We start from the raw sequence: 19,807 nt of genomic DNA on the forward strand, positions 1-19,807 counted from the left end.
ACCAGCTCTGGTACTCATACTTTTCCTGGGCACCCTGAGGTCACATACAAATCCATCTAGGCTGTATTTATATGCTACACCAGAGTCTCCCCTGATTCTCTCCCACTTCTATCTCATGAGGTCCTTGAAGACAGAGGCCGTGGGACATGGCTAACACGACAGAAAAAGAGCAGTGCAGGAGTCAGGGTGCGGTGGGGAATACCAGGAATCACAGTGCAGGAGTCAGGGTGCGGTGGGGAATACCAGGAATCACAGTGCAGGAGTCAGGGTGCGGTGGGGAACACCAGGAATCACAGTGCAGGAGTCAGGGTGCGGTGGGGAATACCAGGAATCACAGTGCAGGAGTCAGGGTGCGGTGGGGAACACCAGGAATCACAGTGCAGGAGTCAGGGTGCGGTGGGGAACACCAGGAATCACAGTGCAGGAGTCAGGGTGCGGTGGGGAACACCAGGAATCACAGTGCAGGAGTCAGGGTGCAGTGGGGCACACCGAGAACCATAGTACTGGAGAGGTAGAAACAGGATGACAGTGAGCTCCAGCCCAACCTGGGCTACAAAGAGAGTTCCAGGCCAGCCTGGGCTAGGAAGATCCTTCTCAGAAAAATGAAATAGGCTGCATGCTCAGGGAGCAAGGGAAGAGCCTCCTCTTTGGTCTTCCAGGTCCTCTGAGTCTACCCAGCCTACAGAGACTCCTGTCAATTAGCAACATGTCGAGATGATTCTGCCTACATGCGTTTTTATGCCAGCTTTAGTCTACAAGGCCCAAACACCTAGGAAACTTAAAATGAATTTGTTCAGTTTTGGTCCATGATGATAATGCTTAACACCACAGCCAAAGTTTCCTTTGTCCATTTTCTAACAAGGATGCTGTGATGGTCAGCTTTCAACCATCAATTTGACATACTTCAGAATCACCTGGGAAGGTAGTTTTAGTGAGGGGTGGCCTGTGGTACATCTGTGGGGGGGATTGTCTTAACTGCCTTAATTGATGAGGGGAGGGCTTTGGGCCCTGTATTGTAAGCACACATGAAGTGTGCTGAATAGGAAGAATGGGCACACTCATCTCTCTCTGCTCTTCACTGTGGGTATGGTGCGATCAGATGCTTCAGGTTCTTGCCTTGACTACTTCCTGCAACGATGGACTGTGACCTCGAGCTGTGAGCTGAAACAAACCCTTGTGAGGGCACTGTACACAGCAACAAGAAATGAAACTAACAGGCATCCAAACTTTTAACACTGTCATCTACAAAGTTTACACTTGAGAATGGAGTAATCACGTTACAATAAATAAAGATAACTGCGAAAAACCCCAGCCCCCCCCTCAAAACAACAACAACAAAAAACAAAAACTGCTTAAGTAAAGGATTCCCAAGTCTTTATCACTAGAAACAGGCCTTGGAGAGAAACTTTGGTCTAGATAGGAAGTCCATCTGAACTCACAGGATCAGGGCAAAGCATTCAAACGGAGATACCTGAAGGACTCGCTTAGGACTGCTAGGGTTTTGTCTGGTGGTTGGCTGTCAAACCTCTGGAAAATGAAGGCGGACTTTCTTAGTGAACGTGCTCCAGAAAGCACAGGCGAAGGTTGCTCATGCACTCCTGACTGCTCCTCTCAATTGCGAACCTCTTGCTGCTTGTCAAATGGAATTCAGGCACAGTCAAGATGTGGTAAGAGGGTGGCGAGGGAGTCCCCAGGGAATCAAACAGGACCTTGGGTGGCCAAGGACTCCCTAGCCATCCTGGCTGCTCTGAGAAAGCAGGCACTCAGACACCCTTGTCATTTTACCAGACGCTCAGATCCCAATGGCAAGACCAGACTGGAACACAACTTACACATGACCACAGTTACGAAGATAGAACTCTGAGCTGGGTGTCTGTACCTGGAGTCATGACATGAAGTTCTCATTTTGGCTTGGGTACAATGATTTTATACCTTAAGTAGAATTACATTTGGGAGATTTCATCTCAAAATGTCAATTACAGCCAAACAGCCCACGGTTTGGGCTAACTGGGGTTCTAGCAGACAAAGACATCTGTTATCTGATGGCTTTGAGTTCGATCCCTGGGTCGCACATAGAGGAAGAGAGAACTGGCCCTCTCAGGCTGTCCTCTGATCATAAGATGCCCAAATAAACAAAGAATTAAAATATACAGCTTCTAGAATTACTTGGCCTATGTGAATGTCTGACAGCCATGGTCCTGGCTTTGCTGCTGGATACAGAGAGTTGAGACAGTGTGTGCTGACTGACCTGACTGCACTGCCTTGCCATCTACTCAATACCCTGCCCACTGATTCCTACGTTTTTATGACTCAAAACTAAAGAGTTTTCCAAATGCAGAGGGAAAAATGCTAGAAAGCTAACAAAATCTGATTTTCCTCCATGGGAGTAAAATTCCTTTTTATATGTATTAATTTATTCCATTTTAACACGAGTTGAGAATTATACTGATTATGACGCGATAAACCAAAAATGTTTTCTCTGTCAGGCGTGGTGACACACACCTATAGTTCCAACACTTGGGAGCCAAAGGCAACATGATGGCTGCCGGTTTGAGGCCAGTCTGGTCTACAAAGGGAGCTTCAAGCTATATAAAGAGACCTTGTCTCAAAACAATACAATGGAAACACATTAAAAAAAATAACCTCAAGTCTGACACAGGAATGTATTTGTTAAACTGAAAGTAAGAAATATATGAACATTAGGAAATGTTTCTACACCTAATATACAGTTCAAAAGCACACAAGCAAATATTGCTTTTAAACATAAATATATAAGGAGAAAGGCATTACCACTGTCTAGAGCTGCGTGTGATACACAGAAGTGGTGAGCTGGCCTGCTAGGGCCAAGAGGCTGCTTTGAGGCATTTCTATGCCTTCTATAAGTCTGCCAGGCAAAGGAGCCAACCTCACAATGTTTACTGAGTTCTTTTTTTTTGTACTTATACCCATTTCTATTCTAATAGGGCACAATTTCTATTCTAATTTTTCCCCTGTTGCTATAATAAAAACACACCAACCAAAAAGCAGAAAAAGTGGCTTAGGGGAGGAAATTCCTATTTTGCTGATAATTCTAGGTCACAGTCCATCACTGAGAGAAGTCAGGGCAAAAACCCAAGAAAGCACTAGAAGCCGAAACAATGGAAGAACACAGCTCACTGGCTCATAGACAGGGCTTCTCTGTTGCTTTGGAGCCTGTACCAGGACCAGCTCTTGTAGACCAGGCTGGCCTCAAACTCACAGAGATCCACCTGCCTCTGTCTGCCTCCTAAGTGCTGGGATTAAAGACATGTGCCACCAGGGCCCAGATCAGTTAGCTTTCTTATATAGCCCAAAGGATGGTGCTACCTACAGTGGGCTGGGTTCTCTTATATCAAACATTAATCAGGATACCCCCCCCCAGGCAATATGACCTGGGCAATCCATCAGCTGAGACTCTTCTCAGGTGGTTCTAGGCTGTGTCGGGATGACAGTTAAAGCTGACCAGGGCAGTGTCTATTTTTTTTCTTTTTAAAATATACCTACGAAGATGAAGCATGTAGTTCTATTTCTAACATCACTAACTGGTCAAATGTTACTGTCCCCATATCCAGTGTTCACAGGCAAGCACCCGGCAGGACCTGGCTAGGACACCACACGAGGAGCTCACACTTCTGCAAATACCTACATGCACAAGGAGTGGTTACACTTAAGATACTTTTATTCTCTGAGCACTCAAAGGATAGGGCTCTCATTGGATGGCAATTCACTTCATGCTGGTGAGTTATTAATTAGGCCAAGAAGCGGGAGTCCTTATCTGTGAAGGATGCTGATGACTCTGTCTGACTGTCTGAGAGCTAAGGACCTTGACCTCAAGGCCACTTAAGACAGAAGTGTATATAAGCACCATCTCAGACACCTTCAAAGCCATGTTGAAGTATGCCAGTGATGCAGGGGCTGCCTTTGCTCCCTATCATTAAGTTGAAGGGCTGGGGACCCTGTACCTATATGGTGATGATGTTGCTATACAGTTAGTGAAACCTATACCTATATCAGCTATGACCAAGGTATGTTCTGAGCTCTTGCTACCCAGTGTTAGAACAGCAAGTGCAAAATGGTCAGCAGGACCAACCACAAACTAAATACATCAGGAGAAGCGCAAGACACAATCACACCCCAAGCCGGAGCTGCTGGCTCCAAGCAGAACATGGCCTGCTGAGAGCCATGCCAACCTATGGCCCTGGGGATGCCCAGAAGTGGCTGGGTTGGGTCTCTATTAAGCAGGCAACCTCCTAAAAGACCACGTGCATGTTGTATCATTTGTTGGCATGTCTGGGAAAGCGATATAAGAAGCTGGGGTCTTTGGGATGTGGAGGAGTTTGCAGTCCCACAGCTGGTACCTACTGGAGGCCACAGCAGGTTCCTCTTTTCTGGGATGGAGGGATCTGTAATGGGTTCTGATGCACAACGCTCAAGCCAGTCACAGACAAGGGCCCGAAAAGGAAGCTTCTACTCCCTGATGGTATCCCTAGGGCTGAGTCTGCGGGATTAAGGACATCTGCCTCTTTTCTACTTGTACCCTGACATTCCTATGGCCTTACCTCACTTCTGTGCCCCACCTGCGACTGTGGGCAGGGAGGTCTCTACGAACTTTGTGGTCTCTACGTCTTGTGGGTACAGTCACCAGCACCTTCTCGTTTTGTGTCATTTTTTTCCAAGGGTGTCTATAGAGCAAACTGATAATAGGGAACTGATAACAGGGACAGTGCATTCCCCAGAGAGGAGCAGAATTCTTTACTACCTGTGATGATAATCCCCCCCCTCTCTTTCTAGATTTATTTATTTATTATGTATACAGTGTTCTGCCTGTTTGTATGCTTGCTGGCCATATGAAGGAACCAGATCTCATTACAAATGGCTGTGAGCCACCATGTGGTCGCTGGGAAATGAACTCAGGACCTCTGGAAGAGCAGTCAGTGCTCTTAACCTGAGCCATCTCTCTAGCCCGATGTCACTTTCTATTGCAAAAGGAAGGACAGCTGGCTTGCACCCCACTACAGGACTGGGCTATCCTGAGTTTAGGGTTCTTTACTCTAACAGTATGCTCTGACTCCTAAGTCTTATAAGCCATGTAACTGGTTGGAGCACAAGGAGGCTGAACCTGACTCCTATTGTTCTTGTCCCCCATTCCTGGTACTGACCTCTTCTTAGAAACCTTGGTCTCATCTCATTCAGCCCCTCTGCATCAGGCATGGATGTCCTTAAGAAACCTCTAATTTAGGTTACCTGAAGGGATCACACACTCACAGTGTCCCCATTTACAGCAGAAACACAAAAGTCTTGAGAGGGTATAAGGGGCAGAAAGCTCCCCCTGCTGGAAGGTCTGGAAAAGCCTTTTTGAAACACTGCAAAGTAGAATTTCGGAGTCTCTACCTCTGGGTAGAGGATGACTGGAGCCTGCTGAGGACACACCTGCTCCCTCGGGGCAGCCTGACCATTCTCTTTGATTGACTCCTCATAAAGCAACGCTCCACAGTGTTCTAGTCCGGTTCACCTCTCTTACAATTTTGCCTCTCCTTTTAACCCCCCACCAGGTCACATGCCCAGAGAGATTCAAACACGTCTACACAAAAGCATAAAGTTGCTCACTGTGGTTGCTCTTTAGAGTCTCACACTGGATGTGAACAGTTGTGTACACTTTCCAGGGGACAGCACAGCATCTCTATACCACACCAAGAATGGAGGCGCCACTCACCAATGGTAGAAGGATGAATGGCAGACAGACCATGGGGCAGGTGACAGCAAGAAGCAGGACTCAGGCTGTCAGGTCTGGGTTCAAGTGGCATGTTCTATTCATGGCATGCTAAGTCAGAGGGGGCTACCCTTGTGAGTGTGCTGGAGGCAGTGGCAGGAGGGATCCTGGGGCTGCCAGCACTGGCCAACTGCACATACAGCTGCGGTTCAGAATACCGTAATTTCTGCCAATCTTTGCTTCTGTGTCTGTGCATTTGCGTGCATCTTTGCCATAGTGTGCATGTGGAGGTCAAAGAACAATTTCCGAGAGCTGGTTCTCTTCTTAAATCATATGGGTCCCAGGAATCAGGCTCAAGCTATCAGTCAAGTGTCAGGTGCTTATCTGCTGAGCCATCTCACCAGTTTGGGTTTTGTACTTTTACACAAATACTGTATCAGTCACATTTACTCTTCTCCCAAAATTACACAACGAGAACCACTGCCCTGGTGGTTTTCGAACGCTAATGTCACTGAGGAAAGCACAAGCAAGATCTGGGTTAGGAAGCTTCCCAGCAGTGAGTCTGAGGGCACGACCCTTCTCTGAACAGCTTGGAATGCTGACATCCCAAAACAGCCCCTGAAGCACCTACTTTGGCTTTTCATCTAAGAACTTCCTCCCAAATATTCCCCAGAAACCCAGGGGTTACTAGCTACCTGGCCAGCTCTGGGCGCAGGGAGGAGTTTCCTGGAAACCCCCCCTTCTGGGATCAGCTGGTGCTGGCCTGATTAGCAGGGGGCAGAGGCATTACCATGCTAATCCGGGTCCCCCCAGTGCCTCTTCCTTGATATGGATATGTGCCTGTGTTTAGCGCCCTTCTTGATGAGCACAAGCTTCCCCGTGTCAAAAGCTCCGATTCTCTCTCCAAAGAATAATTTTCCTTGTACTTACCTCCCTAAAGTGGAAGAGTTGATTTGAAAAGATACTTACCTCCACCATATGCTATTTTTCTTTAAACAATTTGCATTTCAAAGTGAATATGGCATTTATATCTGAATGAGCATCAGTATGTTGCCTGAACTGATCTCAAATGAGCGTGAAAAAGATGCTGCTTTTCTATTGAAGGAGGATGTTTTCATCCCCCAAATGACATCAAAGGCAGACTTCCTCTTTTAAGCTATAGGCTTAGTACATTAAAAATAGCTTGCTCTGATTTAAAAAAAAAAAAAAAAAACCATACTCTGGGAAGATAGCTTTCCACAGCGTTCCAGTGTACATCCATCAACAATCGTCCCTTTAAAATACATTTTCATCACTTATTCAATTTCTCTCTATCTTCAGGATGGAACTTTACCAAAGAGTTTAACTAAGGTTCGGGGGTGACCCCACACAATCCTTGGCTTTAGATTTATTGATTAAATAAGGAAGAAACAATTAATTGCTTCAATTATTAGCGTGATATCATGGAACTTCCATGCATGCCGGGTGAGGAAAGGCCTGAAGAACCCCTACGAGCACCAGGTCAGGAACTGACCTAATAAAAGTCTAACTTTAAAAACCAATATCCCAAACTGTAACTATCAGAATCTAGTGGGGAAAAGCCCACTTCTCTGTGGGACCTTCACTCTGCAAACAGTTAGAGAAGATGTCTCAGGTCCAGGCTCTCAAAGCTGATAGGGGGTCATTGGAATCACTGCTGGACAACAGAGGCTATTCCAACGGCCACATCACTTCCAGCTAGGCCTTCGCCATCTGTTCCATCCTTTAATTACAAGCCCGAAAAGAATATAATTCACAACACTACCATAAAAAGTGAGCTACAAATGATTTAAGTGCCAGTGAGAGGGGCTGTTCGCTCCAGTATTTGCATTGGAAAGCTGCCCTCCTTTTGGCAATCAGAATTTCAGTCTAAGAGAATTTGTTTTTTTCCAAGGACAAGTTCAGCGCCTTTTCTTCAGGTGCAGGAGTCTCGCCTGGCATGCTATGTATGGTCCCTGTTTTGTAGACAGGTGCAATTCAACATGCCCACTACTAGACATGACTGGGATTATTTCGCTGTAGGGTCCATCTTTCTGCTACTGTACTTTCTATATTGTGTTTCTCACAGGAAGAAAAGCCGGTCTAGACTTCAGTGCAGTGAAATGTATCTGATTACCGAATTCTCAGGATGACCACGCTCATCATTCAAAAAGTCTAGAACTACAAAGGTGAGTTGTTCCCTAAAATCTGCAAATAGGTATTCCTAGTCCAATTTATCTTTAGTTATGATGCCAAGGAAAAATAACAAACGGCCATTTTATCACATAAATGCCTTAAAATCAATCTCACCAAATGAGTACTGCGTGTTTTGCATAACAACATGGCACCGACTAGGACAGCATTTTACTGAACGCATGCAGGTATTTCCCTTAGCTATTCCCATAGAAAAAACATTTTATATTACACATCTTTTATAAAAAGTATTGTTGGCAGAAGTCTGAATGGCAGTCAGAAGACAACCTGTGGGAATCGGTTCCCCATTCTTACCACGTGGATTCCAGGAACTGAACTTAGGTTGTCAGGATTAGTGGCAAGTGTCTTGACTGGCTGGGCCATCTTGCTGGCTCTGTGTTCTACATCTTTGATAGGAACTGTCTTCCCACATTGTCACACAGCTGTCATTGTCTATTTTTAGATCTGTAACGTCAGCTTGTTGATTCAATGCAGGTAACTGATGTTACCACATTCCTCTTTCTAGGCAGTTCTGGTTCTTTCCTTAGCTTCCCACGGTTAAGAACAAGGCTTTAAAGGACATCGTAGTTTTAGGCCTTGTTAGGATAACTGCTCAGAGGGATAGGATTGGAGTTAGCGGTAGCTATTTCTGATCTATGCTTTGGATAGATTTTCTTAATGATCGATGCCCCAAAGAGGACTGGACAATATTAGGACAACACAGTCCACATTTTACAAAACAGATAAAGAACATGATAATGATGGCAAGACCATCCATACTCATGGATAATAAAATGATCAAATTATGTAAAGTACCCCACAACCAGCAAAGCCTCTGAAGACCTTGGCAGTTAGGAGTCTCATCAACAGTGGCTTTTCCTTCTCCTGTAGTTAGTTTATTTACCAACTTTTTAGTAAAAGTTAAAAAATGGCGGCACAGCTCATTCTTCAAGATGTAGATCTGTGTGTGCCCCTTGTTCGTGTGGTGACAGAATCTCATAGTCCCATCTGTGCCTGTGTTTGCTTTGAGGTTGCAGTTGGCTTCACATGAGCTCATGAACTCCCCTGACGATGTCACTGAACACACTGGCCAGTAGGGTACTCAGCATTGGGGACAACTTAACAACAGGCTCACTATCAAGACGCCAGAGGTCTGGTGATCTGCTGTGCTAATGTGCATAAAAGGGAGCAGAGAAGGGAGAGGAAACAGTACGTGGGACACAAGGAGCAGTAAGGACTTTCTGGCAGTGGATGGCAGTGAGTGGGAGAGCCGACTCGCGGCTAGCAGCCCATCACTAGCGTCGAGTTTTCTTTGCGACGGATGAGAGCATAGACCTAACTCAAGAGACAGAGCTGAGCATCTAAGAGATTTGATTTAGAAATAAATTGAAACTTGTATTTCTAAGGCAACACTTCTTTTTTGTTTATCTGGGACAAACCACTCCAAGTTCAGCATTACAAACCCGTCTTCATTTTGCCAGTTTTCACCTGCTTACAGAGCACTTGCTGGGGAAATCCTGAGGGTGTTTAAGGAAAACCACCAGGAAGCTCACTTGGCTCCAAGCCATTTCTTGGGCAAGTTAACATGAGCAAATGTTCATGCAGGGGTGGAACCACTATACGAAAGGAAGGCTATTAAAACCTGGTTTTTTTTTTTTTTGTATAAACCAACAGCATAAGTCATGTATTCAAAAAATTAGCTTACAAAAATCTCTCAGGGTATTCATACCAGGCCCTTCTTATTTGGCTTAACTTCCAAAGAACCAGATGTTCAGTCTCATTTGCCATACCTAGGTGTTATTTTATATTTTTTAGAAAAAAATCTTATGTGTGCAAATGTTTTGATTGCATGTATGCACGCCACATGTGTATAGTCCCTGCAGCAGTCAGAAGAGGATGTCAGAACAGCTGGAACTGGAGTTCCAGATGATTGTGTGCTGCTATGCGGGGGTGCTGGGAACCAAAACCTGGGTCCTTGTAAGAGCGCTAAGTGTTCTTAACTCTGGAGCCATCTCTCCAGAGCCCTTTAAGGTATTCTTTCTCCTTTATGCGATTAGCGCGACAGGTGTCTTATGCACAAAATGTACTTCAATTTCACAGTGCTGTTTTGAGGGGAGGTGGTTCTTGTCCCTCCCAGGGTGGAGGCCACAGTGGCCCCGTAGCTTTGCCCTCAGAGGTGCTTACCTATATCCCAGTTCTTGCAGAGCACACCTCACACCTAAACAGAAGGACGACACAGAGCAAGAGGAATACGTGGAGCTGGTGTTAGCACAGGAATGAAGGCATTTGTGTTTTCCCCAAGGTTTAGATGGATTTTAAAAGATAAAACTGTCTGCATGATGGGCCAATACAGAACAACCAGCTAGGAGGTTTGGGAGATGGCAAAATGTCAGAATCCCTTTGAGAGGCTATCCTGTGCCATTATGGGAAGGTAGGCAGACTGAAGACTCAACTCCAGCTGAGTTTCCCCCTAGATTCTCCTCACTGGCTTTTTCCCCCTCTAGAAGCCTGCTGGGGCAGCAATAGGGATCATGGCTTCTGCCCGCCCCAGGCTTGTCTCACTGGCCTGTCCTACGGTTTCATTAGAGAAAGCACCAAACTCAGGCCCTTAAGGTGAAGAAGTTTTCAGAGCTGCTTTTATTTACTGGCAGGCTCACAGGTTACCATAGAAACACACAGCTCAGGGTCCACAGCATCCCTAGTACACCTCGCATAGAAAGCCCGGAGAAGTCGCCAGGAAAGGTCTCCATAAATTGGAAGCATATTCTCAGTTCCTTTTGATTTGTACCCAAAGGGTCTTGAGCAGAGAGTGTATCATTCAGAAGAAATTAAAAAATATCTTTTCCTCAATATTTATCACTTGTTTCTCACATCATAAGAGAAAAAAAAGAAGCAACTGAGAGATGATGAGAGGACAAAAAGCAGCAGCCTTTGCTCCAAAAGATCAATCTGCCTGAAGCTCAGCACAGTCTCCCAGTGCCAGAGTTTTGCCAAGGCCTGGAAGCTTAAATCTGAGAACCCTTACCAAACAATTATTTTTTTCAAAAATTGATTATTAAATATCCATCACAACTTAGTCTAAGAAATCTGGTTCCCAGAAGCAAGTATCATATGCTAATTTGTAATTTTATTTTATTTTTTTAAGGAAAGTAATTCCTAATCAATTGCTTTGGGTAACCAGTGCTCTTCCATGTTTCTGAAGAGCGTTTAGCAGAAGTGCCATTTCTGTATCAGAGGGGAGAGGGTTGTAACCAAAGTCCAATGCATGGGGAATTCTGGGTAAGCAAGGAGGCCAGAAGAGGCCAGGCTGGAGGACCTCGGGCCTGATGTCATTCTACAAACAGGCAGGGGAGCTACGGACCCGTGCTGCCCACCCATACATTGGAGTTATTAAAATGTTTTCTAGACCATTTGAAACTAAACAAAGAAAAACTTTGTCTCTCTGACACAACAACGGATCTCATTTGGACGCCGTGTTATTATTTTTTTTCTTTAATAGCTATTACCAGTGTAACAGCAGCTTAGCGACTCCTCGTCTGCAGTGTGAGCAGTTTTGATAAACAGCCTCTGCGGGCCACACAACGGGGATAATGTATCCTTAAGTACCGCCAATGAGCTGCCATTCTGCACAGCCAATTACTTCTGTGCGTCTGTCACTCAAAGGAAAAATGACTGAGCCCATTAGATCAAACCTTTGTCACTGTTCCTAATGCACTCTTAGGCCTCATTAATCTCCGGGAGCAGCAACAGAGCCGCCGGTGCCTTGCCGCCTCCCCCGAACAGGCCCACGTGAAGCCTCTCATGTCTCCCCCAAGTGCGCGCGTTAATCAAGCTCTCCTTATTGCCCCGGTCCCTGTCACGGCGGAGAGCGCTCCCTCTTAAATGCTCTCATTATGACCCATCCTTAGAGCCGGCTAAGTGGAAAAAAAGAGAGAGGGAGCAAGGGAGGAAGAGGACGGGAGAGAAAGTGGAGAGAGCAAGTCCAATTCCATTAATATTCATGACAATAATTAGTATTCTAGGTCACTGAATATTCATGCTATTAGTTTGGTTTTTTATGGGTTTGCTGGATGTCCTGATTGCTGAAGTGTGGAGAAAACAGCATGGTTGAGACTGTAGATGTCAACGGCGGGTTCAATACTCAAAACACATTCCCCATCCGCCCTCCCCCACCCATACTCCCAGCATCAGCTTAGCCCTCCTGCAGGCTGGCCTGCCTCCAACTGCTGGGGACCTCAAGTGGGGGAGGCGGAGGAAAAGGGGTAAGGTCCCTCTCACTGGGGCTGAGGTGCCAACCTGGGCAGGATGAAAAAAAAATAATTGCAGAAATCCAACAAAGACATATGCTATGGGGACAAGAAGATAAGCTGTGGTCCTAGCACAAAGATGTCGCAGCCAGAAGTCACTGACAAATTGATGACAGGGCACAGAGCAGGGGAGAAACCTCCATGGAGATCATAAAAGTCCCCAAGAACGCTGCTCAGGCTGCCTAGCACTGCCATGTCAGTAAGGTGGGGCACAGGGATACAGATGTGCCATCTGTCCCTACCAAGCATTTGAAACATCATTCAGCCACCCCCTTCCCCAGCCTCTGGAAGTCTCAGAGGCCAGAGTCAGGGGAGCTGAGGTGTAGAGACAGATCCACATGTGAGGCCCTGGGGTGGGGTTCAGCTCTCCATCTCTGATTCCAGAGTGGCTATACCCAGCCAGAAGCTTTCCCAGGACTGACAGAATTCTGTCACAGTGGTGTACCTAGATTTACCAGACCACGTTGTGGGCAAAAACCCATTTAAGAAAATATACAAGGATATTTTAACTCTTTCTTTGGAAGCATTTCAGGAATTAAATTTGGGGAGACTCTCACAATGCAGCTTTCTGTAAATCTCCATTACCATGGCAACTCCGGGACTCTCCCACAAGCTCCTTGCTGAAGTAACAGAAATGAAGCCCACCCCCTGCCCTCAACCCCAGAATCCTGAGGGAGCCATCTCAGAAGGGGAAGAGTTGTGCTATGGAGGAGAGTTCAGTCAGGCTGGAACAACATTTCCTGGATGCTTCCACCTTATCATTTATTTTTGCTGAAGCAGATCCTTAAGTAACCTTTTCAAAAACCTATCCAGACAGTAATATTCTATACCTCCACATGTAGCCAACCACTTATTATTTATTTATTATTATTATTATTATTTCTGTTCTTACTGGCTGGTAGCAATTAGGCTGGGAAATAGGGTTTTAGGGGGTCAAAATTATTTGTTCTGAGAAGGGAGCATCACTCACACTGTCCCCAGCGTTTCTGCACTCTGCATTGCTCTTACTGGTCTACAACCCTGAGGTTCTCTTTGGTCAGGGCTGTTCTCCTATCTCCAGGCATTAAGGTTTTCTTGTTTTGTGTTTGCAAAGGTTTTCTCTTCCATCCAATTCAATATTTGACTCTCAGATGGCTGTGTGTTAATGGCAGTAATGTTCTTCTTGCAATGTCTTTATCAGATTGTATTTAATCAAGTTTATTTCTACTTGGCAGTTTTTAAACTATCTTTCCTACATTTATTATTGTGTGTGGAGTCAGAGGACAACTTGTGCGAGCTAGTTCTCTGCCTCCACCAAGTGCATCCAGGAACAGCACTTAGATCTTCAACCTTGCGGAACCATCCCACCCATTCCTACTCATTTACTTATTTGAGATGAACTTTCTTGTGTTTCAGCATGTTCTCAAGGCTGCTATACAGTCCAGGATAACCCGGAATGCTCCTGCCTCTACCTCTCAAGTGCTGGGATTACAGGTATTGTCTACCAAACCCAGCTTCTGTGGTGCTGGGGATCAAACTCTGGGCACCATATATTAGGCAAGTGCACTACCAGCTGAGTTGCAAACCCAGAAGTACACGAGGAACATAGGAAAGATGAGGTAGATGGGGTTCACGAAGTAGTCACCAGGACAATGTGCTTTTTTTCCTCCTTCCCAAGGTCACGGCAGAAATGAACATTAAGATTATAATATAACATTTCCAGCATTTCAACATGTGACAAGCAGTCAACATTTCCACAGGGAAGAGGAAAAAAAAACCTCTAAATTTAAAGTTATAAAATGCATAAAAGTAAACAATAAGCTAGCACTATGCCTGAGAAACATAATACACTGATATCCAAATACACAAGGAAACACAACCCTGGCCAGGTATGGTGGTGCATGATTAATTCCAGCACTGGGGAAACAAGGCAGAGTACGGCTCTGAGTTTGAAGCCAGCCTGGTCTATAGATGGAGATCTAGGACAACCTGGACTAAACAAGGGAGACACTGTCTCAAACAAACCCAATCACCAAACAACAACCAAACCATAACCCTTGCCAAAAGCAGATGTGCCAGTCTGATGCTCCAACTGATGGTTGTACTGATCTTAGCTGTTTGTTTATTCTCTTGAGTTTTTGGGTCTCACTGAGGTGTTTGTTGATGCAGATCAAAGAATCCCCAGGCTAACTCCAAGATAAACCAATTAGTATTTCTTATTATAAGAGTAAAAACTCATGAAACAGGAACAAGAAGTCCAACCTCAGTTGTGCACTGCAGGAAAACCACAGAGAGAGAGAGAGAAAACCCTGCAGAGGTCGCGTTTTTCTCTGGTACCCAAAAGGTCATTCCCTAACCTGGTCCCACCTCTTAGAGATCACTGGCTGACAGAGATTCTCCATCACCTTCCCCCTTTGTCTAAATAAGAGAGTTCCAAATCCAATACAAAACTACATACACCAGGAACAGGTATCACGTATAAAATTAGGATTATAACCACATAAAGAATATTAAGCAAGAACACTTATTAAATGTTTTAATAAACATCTTATTCTAAAGAGGTCTAAGTCTTGCATTGAAAATGGCTTGGATAAATCATATAGAGCAAGGTAACTATGACTATCTAATCTTCAACCCCAGCGAAGGCCTGAGAAGGGAAGAGAACATTACTTGGGTAGGCAGAAGTGCAATCAAGCAGCTCCAAAGTGGGGCAGTATAATGGACGGAAGAAAACTGGCTACTTGAGCAATCACCCAAAGTCTCATTTGCAATGTTGAAGCAACCAACTTTGGCTAAGGCCTAAGAGTAACTAACAGACCATTTTCAAGGCAGGAAAATTTTTAGAACTATCTCAACCCGGTTTTTGGCAGGGTTTGGCAGTCTTTTCCTTGTGTCCTTCTAGTCTAGTCCGGTCACCATGTACTTTGTCAGTGATCAAGACATGGGTAGTTCCTTGCCCAAAGGCTGATTGTGCCAAGAAGAAAACAAGCACCAAGTGGAGTGTCTTTGGTGTTCAACATTCTCTCAGGAATAGATTGGTGCTGTCTGGAGCAACTGTGTCTCACATCAACAGAACCCTAAGTTATTTAACTACCATGTTCTACAGATCCTTGAAGTGGTTGAAGATTACCTACCTAGACAGAGTACAATCTCTATGTATCTAAAGAACCTAATTAATCTGACTGTATATATAACAAACATGAGTAACTATTGAACCAGAATACTTAATACCATAGGTGGGGGAAAAAAGAAAAAAAAAAACTATGTGTAAAGACCATGAAGCAAAAGTAAACTATTGCATTCTATATGTTATACATATTATAAAATATACCAATACCCTTAATATATAAGAGTGTTTCCTTATCAACAATAAAAAAACTATTAAAACACATGCAAACAAGACATGTAAAGAACTACAACAAGAGATATACATAGGCAATAAGCCCATGAGGTGCTCAGATTCACAACTGTGGAAGAGAGACTAAATATACACACCATGGGGTGTTTTTTACCCTGTTGATTCTGAAAATGACAGCTAGAGCTGCTTCATGTATTTATAGAAAATATTTCTAGAGGTATTTTGAAAACATGTATCAAGAAGCTGACAAGAGGGTTCACCAGCTGAACCACACTACCCGCGGTTACTGGCTGCTGCTGAGTAAGTCCTGAGTGCCAAGGCTCAGGTATGTGTACTTCCCAGGTCAGCCAGACAACAAAGACATCACCAAGGGAACCAAACACCCCCAGCTATCCCGGACTCTCAAAGCACCCACACAGCAGATCCCAAGAGTCAAGAGTGTCCCTCAAATATCATGTTCAATTATTTGTCAAACAGCTACAATAACTCTTTTCAGCTCCAGTCCCTCACGTCAACAGAGCAGTTTTCCACGCTGCTGCTCCTCACCCTAGAGTGGTTTATGAATAACAACTTCAAACACAGGGAACCTGACTTTCAGAGTATAATTTAGAGAATAAGAAATCAACCCAGCAAATGTGTTGATTTCTTAAGCAAAAAGCAACATGTCATTTTAGATTAATGTTCAGGTGTAAGAAGTCAATATAACTTAAAGTATCACAACATTTTGGTGAAAAGCTGTCTCTTACATACTAGACCCGCAGTCGGGCCTTAGACCCAAGGACTAAACTGGGTACATTCTAGAGGTCTTATCAACTCTTACAAGAAGCAGAGAATGACATCATCTGTAATGCCTACTGAGGGGGCCACACTGCCCAAAGTATGACTGTGACCCTGAGACACGGTGACTTATATCACAGTCCAACTTCCCCATCCCAACTGACGTCTACAGACCACAGAAAATCAACCAGGTTCTCTCGCAGATTAACAGAGGGAGGGTTGTCAACATCCCTCGCCATGAAGCTGAGGGACATGACCGCGTAAACGGGTCTTACTCATGCCTCGGACCGAAGACTGCCCAACAGCAAGGCTTCCCCTGTGAGTGACCTGAGGTGAGGACACACAGCTCCAGTCCGTAGGGACGGATGCCATGCAGCACCCAAGATCGAGTCTCATGACTCAGAGGTCCGATCTTTACTTTATCTACTGTTTATTGCAGTCACCGTTACCGTTTCCTCATGAAGGTTTCCAGCAGGTTCCTGACTTCAACTTCCTGGAGCACTTCCCTCTGCCCTAAGCCCTGACCTCTTTCCTGTCACACAGATCTCAGCCCTTCCACGGCTGCCACCCTGGACTTCCCATCTTCATCCCCAGCCAGACAGAGTCTCTAGGGCAAGAACTAGACTTTATAGTCTGCGTCTCTAGGTTCAGGAGGGTGGGGAACACTACAAAGTTAGTAGTGACTTCAGTCAGTCACTTTATGTATACAGAGTGGTGATCATAATGCACAAATTACTTGTAACTGCTGTCAATTTTAAAAATAACTTTAATGTTACAGCCCTCTCACATTTATCAAGCAGGTGCGCTGTATCTTTTCGGAAACTCTCACATGAAGGTTTGCTAAGAGGGGCCAAAGCACATGCTTGTTTGCCATGAATGGGCAGTGTTGGATATAGTGGGACAAGTAAGCTGGCAGGTGACTGCCATGTATGGGATTCTGGGGGCCGGAGACTCCAAAGCCGCAGTGCCTGTAACTTTTGGAATACAGCTGGCACTGATAGACATGCATGGCTACATGAAGGGGGGAGGTTATGTAATAAAGTATGGAGGCTAACTTTCTCTTCACTCCAGGTTTCACTGCTTCCCAGGACACCACTATCCTTCCTTTCACTGACGGGGAAACCTCATCACCATTGTGGGACTTGGGGAACGGGTCCAAGAAGGCATCCACCTCACCTTTCTGGGAAGGGGCCAGCTTTTTAGCTTGATTACTAACTATCTGTAACGGTGCTGACTTTGCCCATCTCGTCTGTTTGTAGTTACACAGCATGGTAAATGTCCAACACTGCAAGATACCACGAGGCACCGTCTGGGGGAGCCCACGCTCGGACTCTCCTCTCACTCCCCTTTCACCAACCAGCGCCATTCACAGCCCTGTGGAGTTCACCACGCCGCCTTTAAATGCACCCAGGATTCAGAGCTCATTATCCAAAAAGCCGACATGCATGTTAACATTTCCCGCTGAGCAAACCCCAAGACTGGGATGGACCCAGTGGGAGAAGGGGGCTTTTAGTTAGTAGAACAAGGAACCTTCCTAAAGATCTTCCACATGTGGAGAGAGATGAGTCCGCTCTTTACCTGGCTTCTCTGAGAAGCAATCGCATGAAGACCCAAACTGCAGTCAATTACCTGCAAAGATGCTTCGCAAAAAACAAACATAATGCCAGTTGCTTGCGATTGCTTGGAGGCTGAGAAATTTCCAAATACACCAAATTCTTGCAAAACAAGACTTTCTCTGATCCTGAACGAAAAACCAAACCAAACCAAAGTTCTTGGAAGGAGAATAAAGAACAGAGTTGGCTTTACGGAATGCGAGACAGTTAAGAATAGCGCCCGACGGTTCACCATGTACAGGTCTGTGCATCGTGCTCACAGCTTCTTCCAGTATTGTACGTGTAGTTGCCAGGCATTCTGCCTTTACAAAGATTCCGCTACCTCTGAATGGCCTTAGCTGCTGATCCACATACAGAACTGCTCTCAACACGCAGCCTGGGAACACTGTGGCCACTGATGGCTATACAGCTGTAGCGTGCCTGCTACATTTCCATTCACAGAAAAAAAAATGCATAGAGAGGAGACAGCCTGAGGGACTCGGCTTCAGGCCTGCCAAGGCGACACCATCTACCTGCGGCAGTACTTCGCCCCTCAGGTGCACCGAGGGGTGAGCTTACCTGAATTTGGTGAGATGTGTAAACTGCTCATGTCCTTGGACAGGCCATTGGTTTTGGGACTGGAGATGGGCGCACAGGCCGACGTGGCCCGGGGTGGCCTCTTCCCCGGCACTTTCACAGTGGTTCTCAGGAGGTCGATCTCTTTGCCGTGAACATTCTGCATGTAATCCTGTGTGAATGTTAAACACCCAAGAGAGATTAAAGAAAGGATGGGCTACAGCGGGGGACACAAGACCCTATCAATGCCGTGACCTGTGGCTGCCATTTTCATCTGCAGGATATGGGTGACACCATTCCCATTTAAACCCAAGCTAGGCATCTACGTCTCGACCTAACCCAGGACTGGGAACGGGGAGGACAAATAGCACAAAATCCCGGCTCTTTGAACTCTTGTTTTCTAGATGCGGTTTAGGAACCTGGGCTTGTACTGTGACTTCTGAGAATATTTCATGGAGATGGGAAAAAAATTCATGAGAACAGTGACCAACCTTTAAGTAGTAACTAAGCTGTGCTGGCTGGTTTTATGTTAACTTGACACAAAATAGAGTCATCTGACAGAGGGAACCTCAGTTAAGAAAATGCTTCCTTACGGTCCTTAATTAGTGATTAATGGGCAGGGCCCAGATCACTGCAGATGGTGCCATCCCTGGACTGGGTAGTCCTGGGTTCTATAAGAAAGCAAGCAGGCTGAACAAGCCACGAGGAACAAGCCAGTAAGCAGCTTCCGTCCATCGCCTCTGCACCAGCTCCCACCTCCAGGTCCCTGCCCTGTTTGAGTTCCTGTCCTGACTTCCTTCAGTGATGAACAGTGCTATGAAAGTGTAAGCCAGATAAACCCTTTCCTCCCCAAGGTGCTTTTGGCCATGGTGTTCCGTCACAGCAATAGAAGCCTTAACCAAGACATAAGGACTGGAGGTGTCTGAGGGACCAGCAGCAAGGTAGTAACAACGACGACGACACACCCGCAAGTGGACACTAACACTAATGTGCATGCTTCCTATTAGCTTCAGAAGCAATACCCATAGTCTCTCCAGCGTGAACAAACATGCCAGAGTGCGTGGGGAAAAGCCCACCAGTTCTCCACCCCACACAAAAAACTAAAAGCAGCTGAGGAAACGCTGGGAGCAGGAAAGGTGGCCTTCTCCAGGGAAGAGCACACCAATTAGTTGTCCAATGCCAAATAGCCCTGAAAACATGCATAGTAGTAACATTATACGGACATAAGGCCCCCCATAGGCTCATGTGTTTGAACAATTGGTCTCTGGCCGTGGATGATTTTTGGGAAGGTTGTGAAGCC

At 45.5% G+C, this 19,807-nt stretch overlaps 1 protein-coding gene across 1 annotated transcript in view; it reads right to left on the bottom strand.

Annotated features, from left to right (window-relative positions):
• Positions 1 to 19,807, bottom strand: part of Agap1 (ArfGAP with GTPase domain, ankyrin repeat and PH domain 1) — a 449,843-nt gene that overhangs the window by 135,060 nt on the left and 294,976 nt on the right. The window contains 1 exon segment of the mRNA XM_038339225.1: positions 18,511 to 18,679. Coding sequence (XP_038195153.1) covers positions 18,511 to 18,679 — 169 coding nt within the window.

This window comes from Arvicola amphibius, chromosome 8 (genome assembly GCF_903992535.2).
Source record: "Arvicola amphibius chromosome 8, mArvAmp1.2, whole genome shotgun sequence".
Lineage (NCBI taxonomy): Eukaryota > Metazoa > Chordata > Mammalia > Rodentia > Cricetidae > Arvicola > Arvicola amphibius.